Source organism: Chionomys nivalis, chromosome 20, assembly GCF_950005125.1.
Source record: "Chionomys nivalis chromosome 20, mChiNiv1.1, whole genome shotgun sequence".
Lineage (NCBI taxonomy): Eukaryota > Metazoa > Chordata > Mammalia > Rodentia > Cricetidae > Chionomys > Chionomys nivalis.
This window is the reverse complement of record NC_080105.1, coordinates 6,927,522-6,948,125: the sequence shown is the minus strand read 5'-3', so window position 1 is coordinate 6,948,125 and position 20,604 is coordinate 6,927,522. Positions and strand designations below refer to the sequence as shown.

Here is a 20,604-nt window from a genome sequence, read left to right as displayed (position 1 = left end):
GTGGATGTCAAGAATATGACCCCCTAAGCTGTACTGTCCAATTTGATAATAATAATGATAGCTTATACAGAGTTTTGATTAATAAAAATAAATTCAAGGATATGTTTTACAGCTGCATGGATAGCTCAAGTTAATGACTAACAATTGAGTTAATTCTTTTAACCTTAATGTTGGAAGATATGTTCACAGGCCTTGGAGTGCATCACAGTTGAAGCAAAGCTTTGAAGATAACAAAGTTAGACTAAGATGTTTTTGCTAAACAATTTTGAGGTGAAAAACCCAAGGAGACAATCTGAAGTTTTAGAAAGGCGCAGAGATGAATGAGGAACTCTTTAAGGTCAGGGAACAAGAACAAAACAGCTCAGTTACTACTGGCTGACACACACTGCCCTTGCTAGGATTGGTTGATGACCAAAGGTGATGATTAATTCTTCTTTTTTTTTTTTTTTTTTTTTTTGGTTTTTCGAGGCAGGGTTTCTCTGTAGCTTTGGTGCCTGTCCCGGAACTAGCTCTTGTAGACCAGGCTGGCCTCTAACTCCCAGAGATCCGCCTGCCTCTGCCTCCCGAGTGCTGGGATTAAAGGCGTGCGCCACCACCGCCCGGCTGATTAATTCTTTATACCCATTTCTGTCCTCAATCTCCTGATGTAAAAAATTATTTTTTTTTTTTTTTTTTTTTTTTTGGTTTTTCGAGACAGGGTTTCTCTGTGGTTTTGGAGCCTGTCCTGGAACTAGCTCTTGTAGACCAGGCTGGTCTCGAACTCACAGAGATCCGCCTGCCTCTGCCTCCCGAGTGCTGGGATTAAAGGCGTGCGCCACCATCGCCCGGTAAAAAATTATTAATGAATGGATATGTACGCACGTGGAGCTGCCTGATTCTTTCTCATATATAAAAATTTAGGTTTGTAGCCGGGCGGTGGTGGTGCACGCCTTTAATCCCAGCACTCGGGAGGCAGAGGCAGGCGGATCTCTGGGAGTTCGAAGCCAGCCTGGTCTACAAGAGCTAGTTCCGGGACAGGCACCAAAGCTACAGAGAAACCCTGTCTCGAAAAACCAAAAAAAAAAAAAAAAAAAAAAAAAAAAATTTAGGTTTGTGATTCCTTTAAGATTCCTTATAAGATTACCTTTCAAAATACGTAACAAAGTAATTGGCCCTTCCTTTGTAACTGCAAAATGCAGCCTGCCAGTAAAAGACCTGCCACAAGGTTAATCTGTAACAAGTTTCTTGAGTATGAATGTATGTTGGTTCCTGGGATAGTTTGTTTTTCACCTGTGATTAGTCATGTGAGAGAGGTGAAAAACCTGGGTTTTCCTATAATTATTCACTTGAAAAATGGAATGCAACTCTTTTGACTCTTATACTGCCTGTAAGATTCTTTTGGGATATAAAAGCTGTAGAACAACATGAGATAGAGAGAGAGAATAAAGAAGGAAACCATCAAGAGAGTTTGTGAGTGCCTTTTCCTGTAATCCCCCTCAGATAGAAAAGTTAAGCCTTGCCAACTCCATGGCTTCCTTGTAAAGCCCTGTGCTGCTGGAGGCCCCCCAGACGCCAGTACCCTGTGCCTCTTCACACAGGCTGTTTCCACAGCACAGTACCTGTACCTGTGTGGTGGTGCCAGAGCTGGCTCCATGACCAAGATTTACAGAGGATGACAGAGAAATGTGTCAGACCCAGCCACTTCAGCAGAGGCTCTGAGAGTTTGACCTGGGCTGAAAATGGTGGAAAAGGACCAAGATGGGGGCCACAATCTAACTCTTCAGGGACAGAGAGATCTGGACAGGATTGCCAGACAGGTGGCAGCCGCTAACAAGAAGTATTAGAACAAAGGATGCTGGGGAAAAAAACAAGAAAACCAAAAAATATGGTGGAGTTAGCCGTGGAGTTACTGTGTGATCCGCAGTTGTAATATGGTGGAGTTAGCCGTGGAGTTACTGTGTGATCCGCAGTTGTAATATGGTGGAGTTAGCCGTGGAGTTACTGTGTGATCCGCAGTTGTAATATGGTGGAGTTAGCCGTGGAGTTACTGTGTGATCCGCAGTTGTAATATGGTGGAGTTAGCCGTGGAGTTACTGTGTGATCTGCAGTTGTAATATGATGGAGTTAGCCATGGAGTTACTGTGTGATCCTCAGTTGTATTGCAGCATATGGTCACGGTTTTGTGCACAGTTGTTTATAACCACATCACTCATAATACCCAAGATGAGTGATGGCTGAGCAGTTCATGTGACTCATAAATTGTGGTGCACACCTGTCACCCAGAACCCAAGTAGAGGCAGAGGATTGGGAACACAAGGTTATCCTTGGTTTTATAGAGAGTTGGAAGCCAGCCTGTACTTGAGACCCTGCCTTGGGGAAAACACTAAAAACTGTAGAAATGACTGAGAATTCGCGAGGTACAGGAGGCATCAGAAATTCAAGGTCATCCTAAACTACACAGAGTTTGAAACCAGTCTGGACTACAGGAGAGTCTCAGAAAAGGGCGAATGAGGCTAGTGGGATGGCTCAGTGATTCAGAGCACTCAGTGAACACCATTGTAACAAGCCAAGGGTGGTCTCAGACATATTAGTGCCTTTAACTCTGTGGGGATGCTAGGACTTGATGACTACTACCCTAAGGGAATGAGGATCTCTCTCTCTCTCTCTCTCTCTCTCTCTCTCTCTCTCTCTCTCTCTCTCTCACACACACACACACACACACACATAAACACACACACACACACACACAAACTCATATAGTTAGAAAAGCAGTTTCTAAAACTGGGTGTGGGAATGGATAAATGGCTGAGTAAATTGTCCTCTGCCCATATGATAAAATATTAGTCAACCAGGACAAGGAGTAAAGTACTCGTCCATGCCGTATTCCAGAATACCATGTATTATATAATTCACTTGTGCAAAAAGCCCCCTGAAAAAGCATATATAGAGACAGATTGATGGTTGCTGGATGCAGGGAGAGCATGGACCAGCAACTAGTTATCACAGGATGTGATATGGAGTTAATGGCAGTCATTTCACAATGAACGTACTACAGACCATAGAACTTAAACACTTCAGAAGAGCGAACTAGGGGCTGGAAGACGGCTCGGGGAGAATGCCTGTTTGCAAGCATGAGAACCTGAATAAAGCTCCTGTGTGATGTAGGGAGATGTGCAGCACATGGCAGGTACTAACCACCTGTGCGACTTTGGGGAAGTGTGATCATGTTCATGCTTAGGACTTTGGGCAAGTGTGATCATGTTCATGCTTAGGACTTTGGGGAAGTGTGATCATGTTCATGCTTAGGACATTGGGCAAGTGTGATCATGTTCATGCTTAGGACTTTGGGGAAGTGTGATCATGTTCATGCTTAGGACATTGGGGAAGTGTGATCATGTTCATGCTTAGGCCCTGGACGAGCCACTAGGCATAGGAGGGTGAGTTTGCTTACAGACCTTCTGACCTTGAAGTTGGTGTTCTTCTTTCTTTTATAAATAAATATTTAGGTCTGTTTTACTATTTTGTGTGCATAAGTGTCTTGCATGAATGTCTGGTGCCTGAGGAGTAGTGAATCTCCATGTGGGTGCTGAGAATTGGACCCAGGTCTTTTGTAAGAATAAGTGCTCTTTCCAGATACATCCTGGGGAAAGGGAGGGAGGGAGGGAGGGAGGGAGGGAGGGAGGGAGGGAGGGAGGGAGGGAGGGAGGGAGGGAGGGAGGGAGGAAGAAAGAGTGCTCTTAACCCCTGAGCCAACTCTTGAGCTCTGAAGTTGGTCTTTTGTTTGTTTGGTTTTTTGGGGGGCGGGGTTCGAGACAGAAGGTTTCTCTGTAGCTTTGGACCCTGTCCTGGAACTAGCTCTTGTAGACCAGACTGGCCTTGAACTCAGAGATCCGCCTGCCTCTGCCTCCTGAGTGCTGGGATTAAAGGCGTGCGCCACCACCGCCTGGCTGAAGTTGGTCTTCTTGATGAGCTGTTGGCAGTAAGCAAATTCTATGTATAAAGGAGCTGTTTGGAATATTTATAAAAAGTGTCCCTCAGTGTCCAATGAGACGTGGGTCCAGGAGTGCCTGCCCCGGTGCAGCAGAGTAAAAAGCACAGGCGCTAAGTTTCTCATGAGACCTGGGACATCTATGTGGGGCCCGCACGTCCTGAAGATGCTGCACGACTCCACACCTGATGCTGGGCAGATGTTTGTGAGCAGTTTTTGTCAATTTTTAAATGACATGTATTTCTTTGTGTGTATGTAGAAGTCAGAGAACAGCTTCCACGTTTCTCTTTCCACCATGTGGGCCCTGGTATGAACTCAGTTCATTAGGTTTAATGGAAAGTGTCTCTTTGCCCACTGACCCATCTCACTTGCCCTGTGAATAGTTGTTTTGCTACTTACTATTTATAATACTCTAGTGTTACTGAAGAATGCTGATGCAGGGCTGGAAAAATGGCTCAATGCTAAGAGCAATGGGCACTCTTCCAAAGGACTCAGGTTTGATTCCCAGCACCCATATGGTCCCTCACAACCATCTCTAATCCATTTCCATGGGATCCAACACCTTCTGGTCTTCATAGGCACTAGGCATGCACATGGTGCACAGGCAGGCATGCAGGCAAAACACCACACACATAAATTAAAAATAAAAAATAGCCAGGCGGTGGTGGCACACACCTTTGATTCCAGCACTCAGAAGACAGAGGCAGGCGAATCTCTGTGAGTCCAAGGCCAGCCTGGTCTACAGAGCAAGTGCCAGGAAAGGCTCCAAAGCTACAGAGAAACCCTGTCACATAAAACTGAAAAAAGAAAAAGGAAAAAAATAATGACGGGGTGGGGGGGTGTTCTATAGCCATTTAGAAAACCAAATTATTTTTTATTCTTTTCCATCCCAGATTAGAATTGGTTTGGGTAGTTTATTAGTTCAATTGCTGGGGATGGGACCCAGGGCCTGGAGCATGCTGGACAGGCGCTCCCACTGAGCCACACCTCTGCTGCCCTGGTCAGTGGGACTCAGTGAGGTCCCTACATCTGGAGGAAATGCCTGATGTAAGCAACTTAAGGAGGAGAAGATGCAGTCGGCACAGAGTGTCTCTGCCATGACAGAGAGGGTATTCAGAGCAGAACAGTTCTGGAAGCAGGTGGCCAAAAGGAAGGTGTCAGGTTGGCTCATAGCTCCAGGGATCTCTCAGTCCCAGGACTTCCTCTTTCAAACCATTCACACCTTCCAGTGTGCGTGAGGTCCCACCTGAGGCTGTGACCTGGTCACCTCTGGAAATGCCATCACAGGCACACCTGGCCTGCTTCTTTAATCCCCAGGATATTTCCTTTTCTGCTCTTGTTTTTTGTTACCATTTTTAAAGGACATTTATTTTGTGTGGATGGGCAGGTGCTCCTGCGGAGGCAAACTGGTGACAGCCACTTCTGCCGTCATGTGGGCTCTAGGGACTGAATTCAGATCTCCAGCAAGCACTCTTGCCCAAGGAGCCTTCTCACCATCCCCTTTTGTGTTTTTGTTTATTTGTTTAATTTTATTATTCTCTCTGTGTGTAAGCACAAGTGTGAGCATGCCGCTGTACACATGGAGAGGACAGAGGACAACTTGCAGGAATCAGTTCTCTCCTTTCCTCATGGTTTCTAGGGATTGCACTGAGGTTGTCGGGTTGCACAGCAATGGCCTTTACCTGCCAAGACATCTCTGCTGTCTTGTTTTCTATGGAGTCTTTACATTGTTTGGGGCAGAATCTCCTGGACCCCAGCCTAGCCTCAAACTCAATGCTCACTATATAGCTGAGACTGACTTTGACCTTCTCGGTCCTCCTCACACTGAAGTGCTGGGGTGACAGGTGTGCATCATGGCATCTTTCCGACTGGGTTTGTTGAGACAAGGTCTCACTATGCAGCCCTAGTTTGCCTGACCTCAGTCTCACAGAAAGCCATTCCTAACATTTCTGTTGTAACCCTGGCTAGCTTGGAACTCTCTATGTAGACTAGGCAGACTGCAAACTAGGAGATCCACCAGTCTTTGCCTCCAGAGAACTGAAATTAAAGGCTCATGCCACCATGCCCAACTCCAAACATTTCTTTTTTTTTTTTTTTTTTGGTTTTTCGAGACAGGGTTTCTCTGTGGCTTTGGAGCCTGTCCTGGAACTAGCTCTGTAGACCAAGCTGATCTCGAACTCACAGAGATCCACCTGCCTCTGCCTCCCAAGTGCTGGGATTAAAGGCGTGCGCCACCATCACCCGGCTCCAAACATTTCTTGATCCATTCAAGTTTACAATCAAAGTTCCCCATCACAGACTGCACATTCCTATTTTTTTTTAAATATTTATTTATTATGTATACAATATTCTGTCTGCATGTATGCCTGAAGGCCAGAAGAGGGCACCAGACCTCATTACAGATGGTTGTGAGCCACCATGTGGTTGCTGGGAATTGAACTCAGGACCTTTGGAAGAGCAGGCAATACTCTTAACCGCTGAGCCATCTCTCCAGCCCCCACATTCCTATTTTAATGTTGCAAAAGTCAAAATGATGTGGCATCTTCGCCCTGTCTTTGCAGGATGTGACCGATGCCACATTGGCTGGCAGGGCCTGGTTTCTTGGGAAGGAGGCCCCTGCTCCCCATGAGCTAACTTTCTCGCCATGCCTCTGCTGCCTTTCAGAAAGCATGCCCTAAACTGCCATCGGATGAAGTCTGCCCTCTTCAGCGTGCTCTGTGAGATCAAGGAAAAGACAGGTAGGCTGCTCCAGGACCCTGTCACAGCACATGGTTCTGCCATCCTTCCAAAATTCAAACATCAGAATTTTATCCTAATTCAAGTGTCCAAAGTTATCCCCATGGAAGTCTTCTGCCTCTGCAAATACTTGTGTTTAAGAAGGTACACAGGGCCATGATGTCATCCAGGCCCAGGCTGCTGCATAGGCCAAATCTGGATCCATAGCCCAGCAGCAGCCAGGGTCTGAGCTGGTGTTCATGGCTCCTGTTATCTATCACCAAGAGCTGCGCAGGTGCCTGGGAACTGGACAGCCACCCGAGACCACATTGGTGTCCAAGGCCTTTCTGACACTGGGAGCATAGTGATATTAAGGCCTGGGCTGCTACTAAGGGCCAGTCTGGGTCTGTGGTCCTGCTGTAGTTAGGGTCTGTGATAATGTCCATGGCCCTGTTGCCACAGGGGGCCAGCCTCACTTTTATTGCGTGTTGAAATCCAAGGACCATGCTGAGCCAGCTCCACTTTTCATTGGCCCTGAAAGAGCTGGTCCGGCCCCTCACTGGTCACTGCAGCAGAACTGCTCCCCCACCCATGCCCACACCAAACTCAAGAGAGCTGGCCCCGCTCCATACCATGGGTGTGGGAGAGCTGGCCCTGATGGCATGGGCCCAGGAGAGCTGACCCTGCCCATCTCCTGATGGGGACCGTCCCAGTGGCCCAGATCAACCAGCTCAGCTACCACCCAGACCCACATCCCGGGCCTTGGGTTGGCTCACTCTAATATCTACCCCATCTTTGACCTGCTGGAGTGTGTGAAGGGACTGGTCCTGTGGAACAAAACCCCAGAATCTCCATGACTCGGGACAACAGCATGAAGCTGAGAGGAGCTTCGGTGAGGGTCCAGTGATGATGGCATGCCCCATCTTACAAATAAAGAAGTATAATTAAAATAAATTAAATTTAAAAAGTAACAATAATAAAAAGGGAAGCACTCCAGCACCTGAGAGAGGAAGAAAACCAGAAGTTACAGCTTAAGTTCTAGGCTAGTCAGAAATGTGAGGTCCTGTCTCAGAAAGCAGACAAATGTTAAAAGGTGTGGCTGAGGACATAGCTTAATGGTTAAGTCACTTGCCAGGCAAGCATGAGGACTGGAGTTCAGGTTTCCAGACCTATGTAGATGTGAGGTGGGCCTGGAAGCTGACTGTAACCCTAGTACAGGGTCTAGGGTCAAGCTGTCTATCCAGACTAGTCAGATCAGTGAGTTCTGGGTTCGAATGAGAGGCCTTAACTCAGTCTGTAAGGGGAAGGGCTACAGAGATGACACAGTATGTAATGGGGAGGGGCTGCAGAGATGGCTCAGCAGTCAAGAGCTCTTACAGAGGACCCAGTTTCAATTCCCAACACCCATGGGGTAACTCACAGCCATCTGACTCCAGTTTCAAGGGATGTGAAGCTGACTTGTCACCTTGCAAGCAGGCAGATCTCATGTACATAGACATGCGTGTAGGTAAAACACCAATACACATATATCAAGGAAAGTATTGATGCTAACCATGGATCTACACACACACATGAAAGTGTACCGACACACATTGTACATACACTATATACACATACATGTGCAAAGAAAAAGCCGAGCAGGGCAGCACAGTCCTATGGCCAATTCAGGCAGGAGATGTCTATTCTGTCATCCAGAATAGTATGGTTTTGTACAGTAGGCACTGGAGTTTTTAATTTTCTTGGTGAGACATATCCTCCAGAGTGACTGGGAATGACTGGACCGTGTTTGACCTGTTTTAAGGGGACACAGTCTATCGTGGGAAAGCTTGGTGGCAGCAGTGGCTCTGGGCTGTAGAGAGGGAATGTGAAGCAGCTGCTTATGCTTCTTCGTGTCTACCCATCCCAAATCAGCATTGCCAACTGTGGGTTCTGTGCTCAGACACAACAGCCTGAACCAAGCCGGGTGGTGGTCGCGCACGCCTTTAATCCCAGCACTTGGGAGGCGGATCTTTGTGATCTCTGTGAGTTTGAGGCTAGCCTGGTCTACAGAGCAAAATCCAGGACAGCCAGGATTACACAGAGAAACCCTGTCTCAGGAAAAAAAAAAAATAAGTTTTAAAATTAGAATGCACCAGCACTCGGGAGGCAGAGGCAGGTGGATCTCTGTGAGTTCAAGACCAGCCTGGTCTACAAGAGCTAGTTCCAGGACAGGCTCCAAAACCACAGAGAAACCCTGTCTCGAAAAACCAAAATAAATAAATAAAATAAAATTAGAATGCAATTTCATCATTTTCTCTTCCCTCTCCTCCACCCTTCCTATGCACCCCCCTCCCCCTCTCAAATTCATGATGTCTTTTAAATTATTGTGAGAGAGAGAGAGAGAGAGAGAGAGAGAGAGAGAGAGAGAGAGAGAGAGAGAGAGAGAGAGATCTAGGGTTGGGATCCTGTGGGATTTCCCCACACGTTAACACATCTATTGGTAAAGTCCTGTTTAAGCAGCCATATTATCATGGTCTCATAGGTGTGGCTTCCGTGTTCTTTGTAGGACACACATTCTACAGGAAGGCTTCCTGGTCTCCTGGCTCTTACAATCTACCCTTGTTCTTCAGTGTGGGGTTCTGTGTCAGCTGGGCTGGACACCTTTTGATCAGTGTTCTCTTCATTTGACCAGCTTTTTATAATGTTCTCTCTTCACTGAGGGGTGAGAGCTGCAGTTGTCAGGCTGGGCCCTGGCACAGCCCTCTCTAAAAGAGCTGTCCCCAAAGCAAGGCGGGGACATCTCAGTGTGTCTCAGTCCTGTTGTGTCAGGGTTGGCTACAGGTGTCACTCATGTCGATGTGGGAAGTGGGAGCCCTTAGAGCTGGCCCATGACCTACTATCTCTCCACCTCTGAAGGCATTCTTCTTTACTGCCAGAAGGTTCTCTACCTCACATCCTCTCTCAGCCCAGCTGCACCTGTGTGCAGAGAACCTTTGGGGATGGTCATGGGGGTGGTCATGGGGATGGTCATGGGGATGGTCATGGGGGTGGTCATGGGGGTGGTCATGGGGGTGGTCATGGGGATGGTCATGGGGGTGGTCATGGGGGTGGTCATGGGGGTGGTCATGGGGATGGTCATGGGGATGGCCATGTCATTGCTGTTGATGCATTACTGCTTCTGGGGCCTCTCAGAACACAGGTCTCAGGAGTATCTGTGGGCGTTCCACCACCCTGCTGAGCCTCCGCTCTCAATGTAAGTGTTACACAGCTTTCCTTCCTGTCTGGTGTGTGTGCGTGTGGCGTGTATGTGCGTATGTACACATGTTATATGTAGAAGCCAAAGGTTAGTGTCACAATGTCTTTTTTTTTTAATTCTTTTTTAATTAAAATTTCCACCTGCTCCCCGTTTCCCATTTCCCTCCCCCTCCTCCCACATATTGCCCCTCCCCCCACTCCCCTCCCCCTATCCCCACTCCTCTTCTCCTCCCCCCCACACAATGTCTTTTTCTATTACTCTCCGTTTTATAGTTTGAGGCAGTCTCTCATTGGAACTGGAGCTCCCTAACTGGACTAGACTGGCTGGCCAGCAGGCCCTTCCTGTCTCTCCTGCGCTTGAATTGCAGGGACAGTACTTGGGTTTTTTATGTGGTTGTTGGGAATCAAATTCATGTCCTCATGTTTTCGAGGCATGCCATCTGCTCAGGTCCTCCAGTCTGTTTCTTATCTAATTCTGAGGAGCAGATACTGGGTCCCAGCAAATGGGAGCATGGAACGTAGGCTTTCTTAGGCCCCTGACCTACATCTTCTTGGTGACAGCACCTCGGCTTCAAGCAGATCGCCCTACACTGCCAGTGGCGCTGCTGCTTCAGTGTTCTGTGTGGTGGTCCGACATGCACCTGAGCTCCAAGGCTTGTGAGCTGAGAGGACTTACCATCCTACCCTACACATGGCCACATGGCTGTCCTCTGGTACAGTTGACAACCACGTGCTCTTTAGTGTTCTCAAAGTGGGTCTTGTTGACCCATTTCACCTTGTACCTAATCCCAGCCAGCCATCAGCACTGAATTCTGAGACATGCTGTCCCACCCATGCCCCTCTGCTCCCTTTGTGGACTGCCCACTGCCCACAACAAATTGTCCCCGTCACCATGTTCTCAGATATATAGCCTCTGGGGCTTGGTGCTTATTTGTATAATTAATTACAAGGTTTCTCTCTGTAGCCCCGGATGTCCTGGAACTCACTCTGTAGACCAGGTTGGCCTCTGCCTTCGAGGGCTGGGATTAAAGATGTGCACCATCACCTTGTAGTTTTGATATTGTTTTGAGCTGGATCTCCTTATACAACCCTGGCCAGCAGAGTCTCATGCTTGCTTGGCACTCAGGAGCCATGTATGCTGGCACACAGTCATCCAGCCCTCGGGGAATCAAGAGTTCAAGACTGGCCCAGCATTTGAGAGACAGATGCAGGCAAATCTCTAGAGTTCAAGGCCAGCCTGGTCTACAGAGTGGGTTCCAGAACAGCCCTGGCTACACAGGAAAACCTTGTCTCAAAAAAACAAAAACAAAGCCGGGCGGTGGTGGCGCACGCCTTTAATCCCAGCACTTGGGAGGCAGAGGCAGGCGGATCTCTGTGAGTTCGAGACCAGCCTGGTCTACAAGAGCTAGTTCCAGGACAGGCTCCAAAACCACAGAGAAACCCTGTCTCGAAAAACCAAAAAAAAAAAAAAAAAAAAAAAACCAAAAACCAACAACAACAAGAAGAGTTCAATGTTGTCTACACAGCACATTCAAGGAGACCAGCCTAGACTCTGAGACACTTGTGTCATATAGATATTCACACCTGATCCCTGCCCTGGGAGGTGGAAGCAGGAGAATAAATAGTTCAAGACTGGTCAGGTGCGCCTTTAATTCCAGCACTCGGGAGACAGAGGCAGGTGGACCTCTGTGAGTGTGAGGCCAGCCTGGTCTACATACTGAGCTTCAGGACAACCAAAGCTACATAATAGAGAGACCCTGTCTCAAAGAAAGAAAGAGAGAGTTAGTTCAAGACTGACCTGGGTTACAAACCAAGGCCCTGTCTCAAAAATAACCAAGTGTGGAGTAATCCCAAAATGGGAGAGGCAGGCAGACTTGGGAGTTCAAGATCAGCCTGGTCTACATAGTGAGCCTGAGCTAAATGAGACCCAGAAACATGAAGATACTTTTTCATGGCTGTAGTCTTGACAAGCTGTCACTTCTGATGCTCCTTTCGCCCACTTAGCTGAAGGAGGAACCAGGTGGTGCAGGCATGGGCATGTCAGCAGGGCACCCCTGTGCGTCAGACAGTTCCCATGGGGACAGATCAGTGTGCCTGAACACTGTAACCCTTGTCTTCACCCTATATACCCCGGACTTTTGGTGGCTCACGTGCAGGTAGCCCCTGGAGGGTAGCAGGCTCAGCCTGAGCCACACATTCTTGCTGGGCATGCCGTCGAGCCACAGGCTCGGGTAGCTGAACTGGGCATACTTTCAGTTATAGTGTGGCAGGCGGAATGACAGATTCATACTCAAGCAAAGAAAGTGTTGAAGCCTCCTGTGAGCTGACAACTGCAGGGTAGCCATGATGCCACAGTGAGGGAGAGGTGCAAGCTGGGGGCACCACTGCCCCCCCAGGACTTGAGTGAGGCCAGCAGGAGAGCAAGGGATTCTCAGTTCTGCTCCTCCAAGAAAAGGATTTTCTCCATTATCCTGACCTAATGCCCACAGCCCACTGGCCAGGAAGCTGTCCTTCCATTCAGAGGCAAGATATGTCATAATGAGAGACACAGGACACAGTTCTCTAAGTTGAGAGATAGGCGTTTGCGTACATGTATGTCTGTGCACCTTGTACATGCCTGGTACCCAAAGGAACCAAAAGAGGGCATTGGATCCCCTGGAATTGGAGCTGCAGTGTGGATGCTGAGAACTGAACCTCTGTGAGCTGCGTCTTCCCGCTAGTCCTATTTACTTTGTTTGTTTGATTTTTGAGACAGGGTTTCTCTGTGTAGCCTTGGCTGTCTCGGGACTCCCTCTGTAGACCAGGCTGGGCTCAAACTCATAGATCTGCCTGCCTCTGCCCCCAAGTGCTGGGTTTAAAGGTGTGCCCACCATCACCTGACTTATTTTTCATTTTATGTGTATTAGTATTTGCCTGGATGTATGTCTGTACCAGAGGTGTGTGGTGTAGGAAATACAGACACAAGCCAGGTCACTAGCACCTGATCAAGCCTTTCCTTTTCTGCTTTATAGGTGTGCTGCCCTCCACACGTACATGGACACATGGTCACATACACTCATGCACACTGACACAGGTGCAAGCGTGCATATACACACAGGGACATATGCATGTACAGACACATTAGAGATGACGTAACTCACAAAACAATCCCACACCAGTTCAGAATTATGAATAATAAAAGGGTTATTTATTTAAGGGGAAAACTTACAGATTGCTATCCTAGACAACAGCCCTCTGCGCAAACAGGAACAGAGTCTAGCAGCCAGAAGCAGGAGCCTGAAGCAAGAGAGCAGGTGTCCGTTTGCCTCTGCTTTTACACTATAAGAGACCACGCCCAAGTGTGCACACGTACGAGGACATAGACACGTGAACACATAGCAGAGTCATCAGTGCAGTACTGTGTCCAATTGTTGCGGGAGCTCCTTCCGCTCCTTCAGCCAATAGCTGCTGAGATACCAGCCCAATGGGGCGTGGTCTCTCTCCCTTTAAAAAAGCGGCCACTTCCCTCTGCTTGCACTCTGGCTTCCGGCTCCTCTTCTGGTGACTAGGCTCCCTTCCTGATTGAGCAGAGGGCTGTTGTCTGGGACGGTGATCTGTAAATTTTTCCCCTTTAAATAAATAGCTTCTCTACTGGTCATAATTCCAAACTGGTGTGGGATTACACCTTCACCCAATCCCAGTGGTAGGCCATTTATCTTTAATACTTTTTCACACTATTTACTTTGGAGGAGGGCAGGGAGAGGCACATGTAGCTCAGAGTTGCAGGATTTGATTCTCCTTCTACCATGTAGATTGATTTCAAGTCAACATGCTTGGCAACAAGCTCCTTTACCCACTGAGCCCTCTCACCAGCCCTGCACCTGCCTTTATCTTGACACCAGCACCAGAATGCCCCTCCCAGCACTTCAGCGTTCCTACCCAGCCCTGGCTATGTTCTCACGTGGCTGTCAGGTTCCGGCCACATGTGCTGCACTGTCCTGGCGTCCTCTGCATGACCAGCACTGTGCTCCTGAAGACGACATTTGGGTCAGTGTTCCAGTAGGTTCCTAGGTGTCTCTGATCCAGTGTGGTAATAAAGGGGCTAGAGATGGTTTGGAGGTTTAGAGTGTTTCCTGCTCTTGCAGAGACTGAGTTGAGTTCACAGCACCTGCACTGACTGGGCAGCTTACTGCTGCCTGTGACGCTGGGTATGGGGATCGGACGCCCCAGCCTGGACTCCTAGGAGATCTGCACACACACAGGCGCACATGTATACATAATTCAAATGTTTTTAAGTGATGCCCAGCCATGGTTCCAGTGCCACTTGGTCCTGGCTACTTTTCTCTGCAGAGAACACATCTGCCTGTCTTCTTCATCTAGCCACGAGCATCCGGCATGAGAAAGAGGATCCTCCCGACACTCAGCTCCTGAGGCTGGATAATATGCTGCTGGCTGAGGGTGTGTCCAGGCCAGACAAGAGAGGACGAGGAGCAGCAGCAAGCACCACAGCAACACCAGGTGGCTGTCCAAATGACAATAGCATTGAGCACTCAGACTACAGGGCCAAGCTGTCCCAGATCCGACAGATTTACCACTCTGAGCTAGAGAAGTATGAACAGGTGATCTTTCTGCACGCAAGAGTTTCTCATATGAATGTGCAGTGGCCACAGTCGGATGTGGACGCTAACCCCCTCCTCTGTGGCAGAGCAGGGACAGCCCACTGTAGTCTGTCACTGCAGAGATGGCTGAAAGCCCTTTCCCTCACTCTTCAGAAACTGACCTGTGTGTGGGCTGTGGGGGTGGCAGATGTGCTCAGCTGTGGAGCTTACTGCACCCAGCTGCTTACTCACAGGCTGGCCCATCTTCTCCCATCCCAGGCCTGTCGTGAGTTCACCACACATGTCACCAACCTTCTTCGGGAACAGAGCAGGGTGAGGCCTGTGTCCTCCAAGGAGATGGAGCACATGGTGGGCGTCATCCACAGCAAGTTCAGTGCCATCCAGAGGCAGCTCAAGCAGAGCACCTGTGAGGCTGTCATGACCCTGCGCTCACGGCTCCTGGATGCCAGGTCAGGGCTACATGCCGCCGGGTTCCCCAAGGGTTGGTTCTTAGGACTTCTAAGCAGGATCAGTCCTTCCTCTGGTGTCTGTCTTGTACTGTTTTGTTTAAGATTGAACTGGGAACTTTGCACTAAACGATGTTCTCCCTACCACTGAGCCCCACCCCAGCCCTGTTTTGGATTTAAATCCATGCAGAGGTTCTCTAGCTAGGCCTCACACACCTTCCCTGGGAGAAGACCCAAAGTACTAACTGCTGGTTTGTTTTAACCTGTGTGTGAATGGCAGGTGAGTGTGTGACATGGCCCAACGTGGGCATCAGAAGACAACCTCAGGTATTGGTCTTCACCTCTCACGGTGTCTGATGCTTTCCACTGTGTATGCCAGGCTGGACAGGCTAGGAGAGTTCTGCGTACTGCCCATCTTGCCACAGGAGCACTGCAGCCGCTGACAAATATGGCTCAGACTCAGGTGCCCATACTTGTTCGTTACCCACTGAGGCGTCTCTCGAGCCCCGCATTGCTGTTCTCAAAACTGCAGAAGATCAGGAACGAGAGTTGGCTCAGCCAGTAAAGTGCTGGTCATGCAAACAGAAAGACCTAGTTTTGTGTACCTAACACCCACATAAAAAGCAGGTGTGGGCCAGCAAGATGACTCCATGGGTAAAAGAACTTGTTGCAAGAGTCTCAAGACCTGAATTTGATTCCCAGGATGACCAGAACCTGTCTAAGGGCCCTGAGTGTGTCAGTGTGAGAGTGGCAGAGGACCAGTGAGCAGTGACCGGGAGGCCTTGCATAGGTGATGCTCAGGCTGAACTAGTTTCTGAAGAAGAAGCCAGCATCCTGTATGCTGTTTACAGGGGGGAAATGCCAGGTTTAGCAGAGAGCTAAATCAGACAGTTTTGGCAAAGGGAACATGGGACACCTCAGACAGATGCTTAATTAACCAAAGCCCAAGAGGAAATATTGTGTCCCCAGAAGCTGCCACCTTGGCTCCTCTGAGGCACTGGCTCCAGCATCAGACTAGCGTTTCCAACTCCACTCCTGGACAAGGACGCGGAACTATTGTTCCCTTTGTTCTTCCATCGGGGTCTCTGAGAAAGTCTTGGATTGATCTGGTTCTCCACACCAGAAGCCATGATGGACAGGGAAAACCAATTGCCAAAAAGTTGTCTCCTGACCTCTGCTTATCTGCACAGACACACACACAGACACAGACACACAGACAGACACACAGACAGGCACACATACACAGGCACTGAAAATGTGGAGATGGGTGAATTCCCGGGGCTTGCTGATCCGCCAGTCCAGCCAGATCAGTGAGTTCCAGGTTCAGTGAGAGACTAGTAGAGAGTGACAGAGGAGGGCACAGGACATCAACCTTTTGGCCTTCACTTGCATGCACACGTGCACACGCACATAGACTGCCAGGAGATATGGATGTGAGGGCCATGGCGAACACCGCGGACGGAGGCTGTCTGTCTGCAGGCGGAAGCGGCGGAACTTCAGCAAGCAGGCCACCGAAGTGCTGAATGAATATTTCTACTCCCATTTGAGCAACCCTTACCCCAGCGAAGAGACCAAAGAAGAACTGGCCAGGAAGGGCGGTATCACGGTGTCCCAGGTGAGCCTTCCTGCTCCTGGAAGAAGATAAGTCTTATGAGGAAGACTTTAGATGACATTATCTAATGTCGAGGGAGAACTCCTGGGGACATTATTTAATATGGGGGGAGGACTCCTGGGGGAAGTTACCTAATGTGTGGGAGGACTCCTGGGGGAAGTTACCTAATGTGTGGGAGGACTCCTGGGGAAGTTACCTAATGTGTGGGAGGACTCCTGGGGGAAGTTACCTAATGTGTGGGAGGACTCCTGGGGGAAGTTACTTAATGTGTGGGAGGACTCCTGGGGAAGTTACCTAATGTGTGGGAGGACTCCTGGGGAAGTTACCTAATGTGTGGGAGGACTCCTGGGGAAGTTACCTAATGTGTGGGAGGACTCCTGGGGAAGTTACCTAATGTGTGGGAGGACTCCTGGGGGAAGTTACCTAATGTGTGGGAGGACTCCTGGGGGAAGTTACCTAATGTGTGGGAGGACTCCTGGGGAAGTTACCTAATGTGTGGGAGCACTCCTGGGGGAAGTTACTTAATGTGTGGGAGGACTCCTGGGGAAGTTACCTAATGTGTGGGAGGACTCCTGGGGAAGTTACCTAATGTGTGGGAGGACTCCTGGGGGAAGTTACCTAATGTGTGGGAGGACTCCTAGGGAAGTTACCTAATGTGTGGGAGGACTCCTGGGGAAGTTACCTAATGTGTGGGAGGACTCAGAGAAGTACATAATGTGTGGCACTGGCCATGTGTGTCAGCCTGGCATGGCTTGCACTGAGAATTAGGACATTGCTGGGGACTCTGCTCCCTCTCCTGGGAGGAAGATATGAGAGCACCATGGCAAGGTGTGGAGTCTCCGGTACTGGTATAAGTTCGAGGCTCTATAGAGCCATGTGCTTGCTGGCTGCAGGAGCGATGTGTGGCGTGAGTTCCCTTGGGTTGTGTGGTGGAGTGAGATTCCTGACTCTGGCTTGGCACTTGACCACCATTGTCTTTCTTGGAGTTGGAGGCAAAGGAGAGCATGAGCAAAGAAAGGCCAGCATGCCGAGAGAACATTCCTGAAGCCTTGCGGGTGAGCTCAGGCAGCAGGCAGGCAATGTAGGCAGTATGACTGCAGAGGCAGGTCTGGCAAGGCCACAGGCCACACAGGCACAGCTACCCTGTCTCTGTCACGCCAGGAACGAAGGCCACTGGCACATTCGTCACCACAGCCCTCGGACATGCCCTGGTCCTCCTTGTGTCGCCATTGGAAAGGTTGTGGACCCTTAGGTATCATCCTCAGCCCTTAGCCCAGGCTGCTCGAGTTTCTGTGCCAGTGGCCCAGGGTCATGCAGGGGACCCAGGCACAACTGTTTTTAATGGGGCTGCTGAAGTGTCCTCAGAGCAAGACCAGAGCCAAGGGAAGGACCTGCACCTCTGCTTGACGTGTAAGCCTGGCTTACTGCTTGGGCAGCAGGGACATTGTGATAGACGTGAAGAGGCACCAGGGCTGCCGCAACTTCTCTAAGGGAGAACTTTTCCCTGGGGTTGCTTACAGTTTAGAGGGTGTGTCCATTTCAGTTATCACGGTGGGAAGTGTGACAGCATGCAGGCAGACATGGTGCTGGAGAAGGAGGTAGCAGACATGAATGTCACACTAGGCCCAGCTTGAGCATCTGAGACCTCAGAACCACCCACAATGACACACTTGCTCCAAGTGACCTAACAATGTCTCTCCCTCTGGGCCAAGCACTCAAACACAGAAGTGTATGTGGGCCATTCATATTCAAACCACACAGTGTGAGAAGCAGGCAGATTCACCCCAACCCTACTCCCTCACCCCTATGCCCCTGTGCTCCCTGTGTCCTCCAGGGAGCAGAGTCAACAGGTTTTAAAGGTCTTACCATGTTTCAGGGGCTCTCCTTTTGGATGACATGGGCCCTAAGGAGTGCCCAGAACAACAGTTGTATGCTAGAAGCTCCACCCCACCTTGTCATGAGATATTAGGACCCACTAAAGTGGCCTGCCATTAGTTGAAGTGAGGTTCTGAATTTGGGGTGCAGGTGAGTTGGTTATGAGGTGTGGTGTGCCTCAGAACAAGTCAGGAGGGAGGAGAGACTTTTAGGGCAGGAGGCATTTTCTATTGATGTCAGGGATGTCTTCAAGACAGGATCACCTCAAGCTGAGGAAACCCCAAGGGGAGATGGACAAAGGAGCTGAGCTGAGGGTAGGGGTGAGTCTTCAAGTGGAACCCCTAGAACTGATTCCATAGCTGCTCCTCCAGTGAGGTGGGGTCTCCCTGTGGGAAGCTGTTTCCTACCAGTCATTGAGCCTTTCGTTCCCACTTAGCAGTGTCTGAAACCCCTGATTCATCCAGACTGAGACTCCACTCTTGTCTAAGCTGTGCACAGGAAATAGCCTGTGTCCCAGCTGTGCAGGAAGGTCACTGCAACCAGGGACCCAGTGGAGCTGAGTGACACAGAGCCTTGTCTCCAAAAGGAAATTTGGGGCTGGGACTATTGGTACAGCCCTTTGGTCCCAGCACTCAGGAGGCAGAAGCAGGCGGATCTCTGTGATTTCGAGGCCAGCCTGGTCTACAGAGTGAGTTCCAGGACAGCCAAGGCTACACAGAGAGACCCTGTCTAGAAAAAGAAGAGGAATGAAGGAAAGAAGGAAGAAGGAGATGATGGGGAGGAGGAGGAGAAAGTAGTTTTGAAGTGAGTTGGAGAGCTGGTCAGTTTCAAGATCGCTAGGAAGATCTCAGCACCATGGCAGTTCACACCATCTGAATCCAGTCCCAGGATAACCAGTGCCCTCTTCCCTCCTCTAGGGCACCAGACATGCACATGGTATACATATACATACACACACACTGAGGCAAAGCACGCATGTGCATAAAATATGAAATAATCTTACAAAGAAAAAGCAGCAAGCATGAGATGTAGCCTCAGCACCGTCCAAGCCTGTGAGTAAGATGATCACCCCCTTTCAGAACAGGGAGCTATGCTGTTCTGGAAACTGTGGTTATTTGGGGCCTCTTTCCTGTTTTGTTAAGTTAGGTTAGATTTTGGTTTTGGACCAGATCTCACTCTAGCTCAGCCTGACCTGGAACTCATTATGTTGCCCAGGATGGCCTCGAATTCACAGTAATCCTCCTGCTTCAGCCCTCCCACTCTAAGATTACAGGTGTGAGCCATCAAGCTGAGTGTCTTTTATTGTAGTGATAGTTATTATTTTTATATTTATGTATTTATTTCTTTAACTGTGTGTGTGTACCCCATGCGGTAATTCTTGTGCCTATCACTGCAGGATGACAACTTTTGCAGTTGTTTCTCTCCTAGGAATTGAACTAAGGCAGCAAGCACCTTTACCTAGTAAGCCTTCTCGCCAGCCCCCAACTTCTTTTTTGTTTGTTTGTTTGTTTGTTGTTGTTGTTTTGGTATGGTTTTGGCTTTTTGAGACAAGGTTTCTCTGTGTAGCCCTGGCTATTCTAGAACTTGTTCTGTAGACCATGCTGGCCTTGAACTCACAGAGATCCCCCTGTCTCTGCCTCCCAAGTGCTGGTATTAAAGGTGTGTGCCACCACCACAGCCACCACCAACACCCAGCAAGCATGGCCCACCCCAGGACAGCATCCATTATCTATCCCTAGGTCTCTAACTGGTTTGGCAACAAAAGAATCCGGTACAAAAAGAACACAGGGAAGTTTCAGGAAGAGGCCACCATGTACACTGAGAAAACATCCACGGCCACCAGGGCCCGGGGCCCAGGGGGACAGCCCAGCCCAGGTGACAAGGCCATGGCCCTCCTCGACTGTAAGCTCTCTTTTCTGTAAGCGCTCTTACGAGAGTCCTCTCAACCTCTAGGGCCACTGCCACCCACACAGGCCTGGGGGATGAGCAGGCAGTTAGATGCTCCAGGGAGTCAGATCTAGACTCTTTTGTGATGAGGGCCTGGGCAATTGCCACCCAGAAATCCCTGTGACTGCTGGCCCATCTTCTGCTGTGATTCCCACCCCACCCCCACCCCACCATCCCCCACCCCACCACGCTGGCCTGACTCCACCTACT

General features: G+C 49.4%; 1 protein-coding gene across 1 annotated transcript in view; it reads left to right on the top strand.

The window, feature by feature from the left end:
- Pbx4 (PBX homeobox 4) overlaps positions 1–20,604 on the top strand; it is a 47,177-nt gene that overhangs the window by 21,748 nt on the left and 4,825 nt on the right. The window contains exons 2-6 of the mRNA XM_057753104.1: positions 6,632–6,705; positions 14,276–14,514; positions 14,773–14,963; positions 16,440–16,575; positions 20,187–20,322. Coding sequence (XP_057609087.1) covers positions 6,632–6,705; positions 14,276–14,514; positions 14,773–14,963; positions 16,440–16,575; positions 20,187–20,322 — 776 coding nt within the window. The remainder of the gene's footprint in view (positions 1–6,631; positions 6,706–14,275; positions 14,515–14,772; positions 14,964–16,439; positions 16,576–20,186; positions 20,323–20,604) is intronic.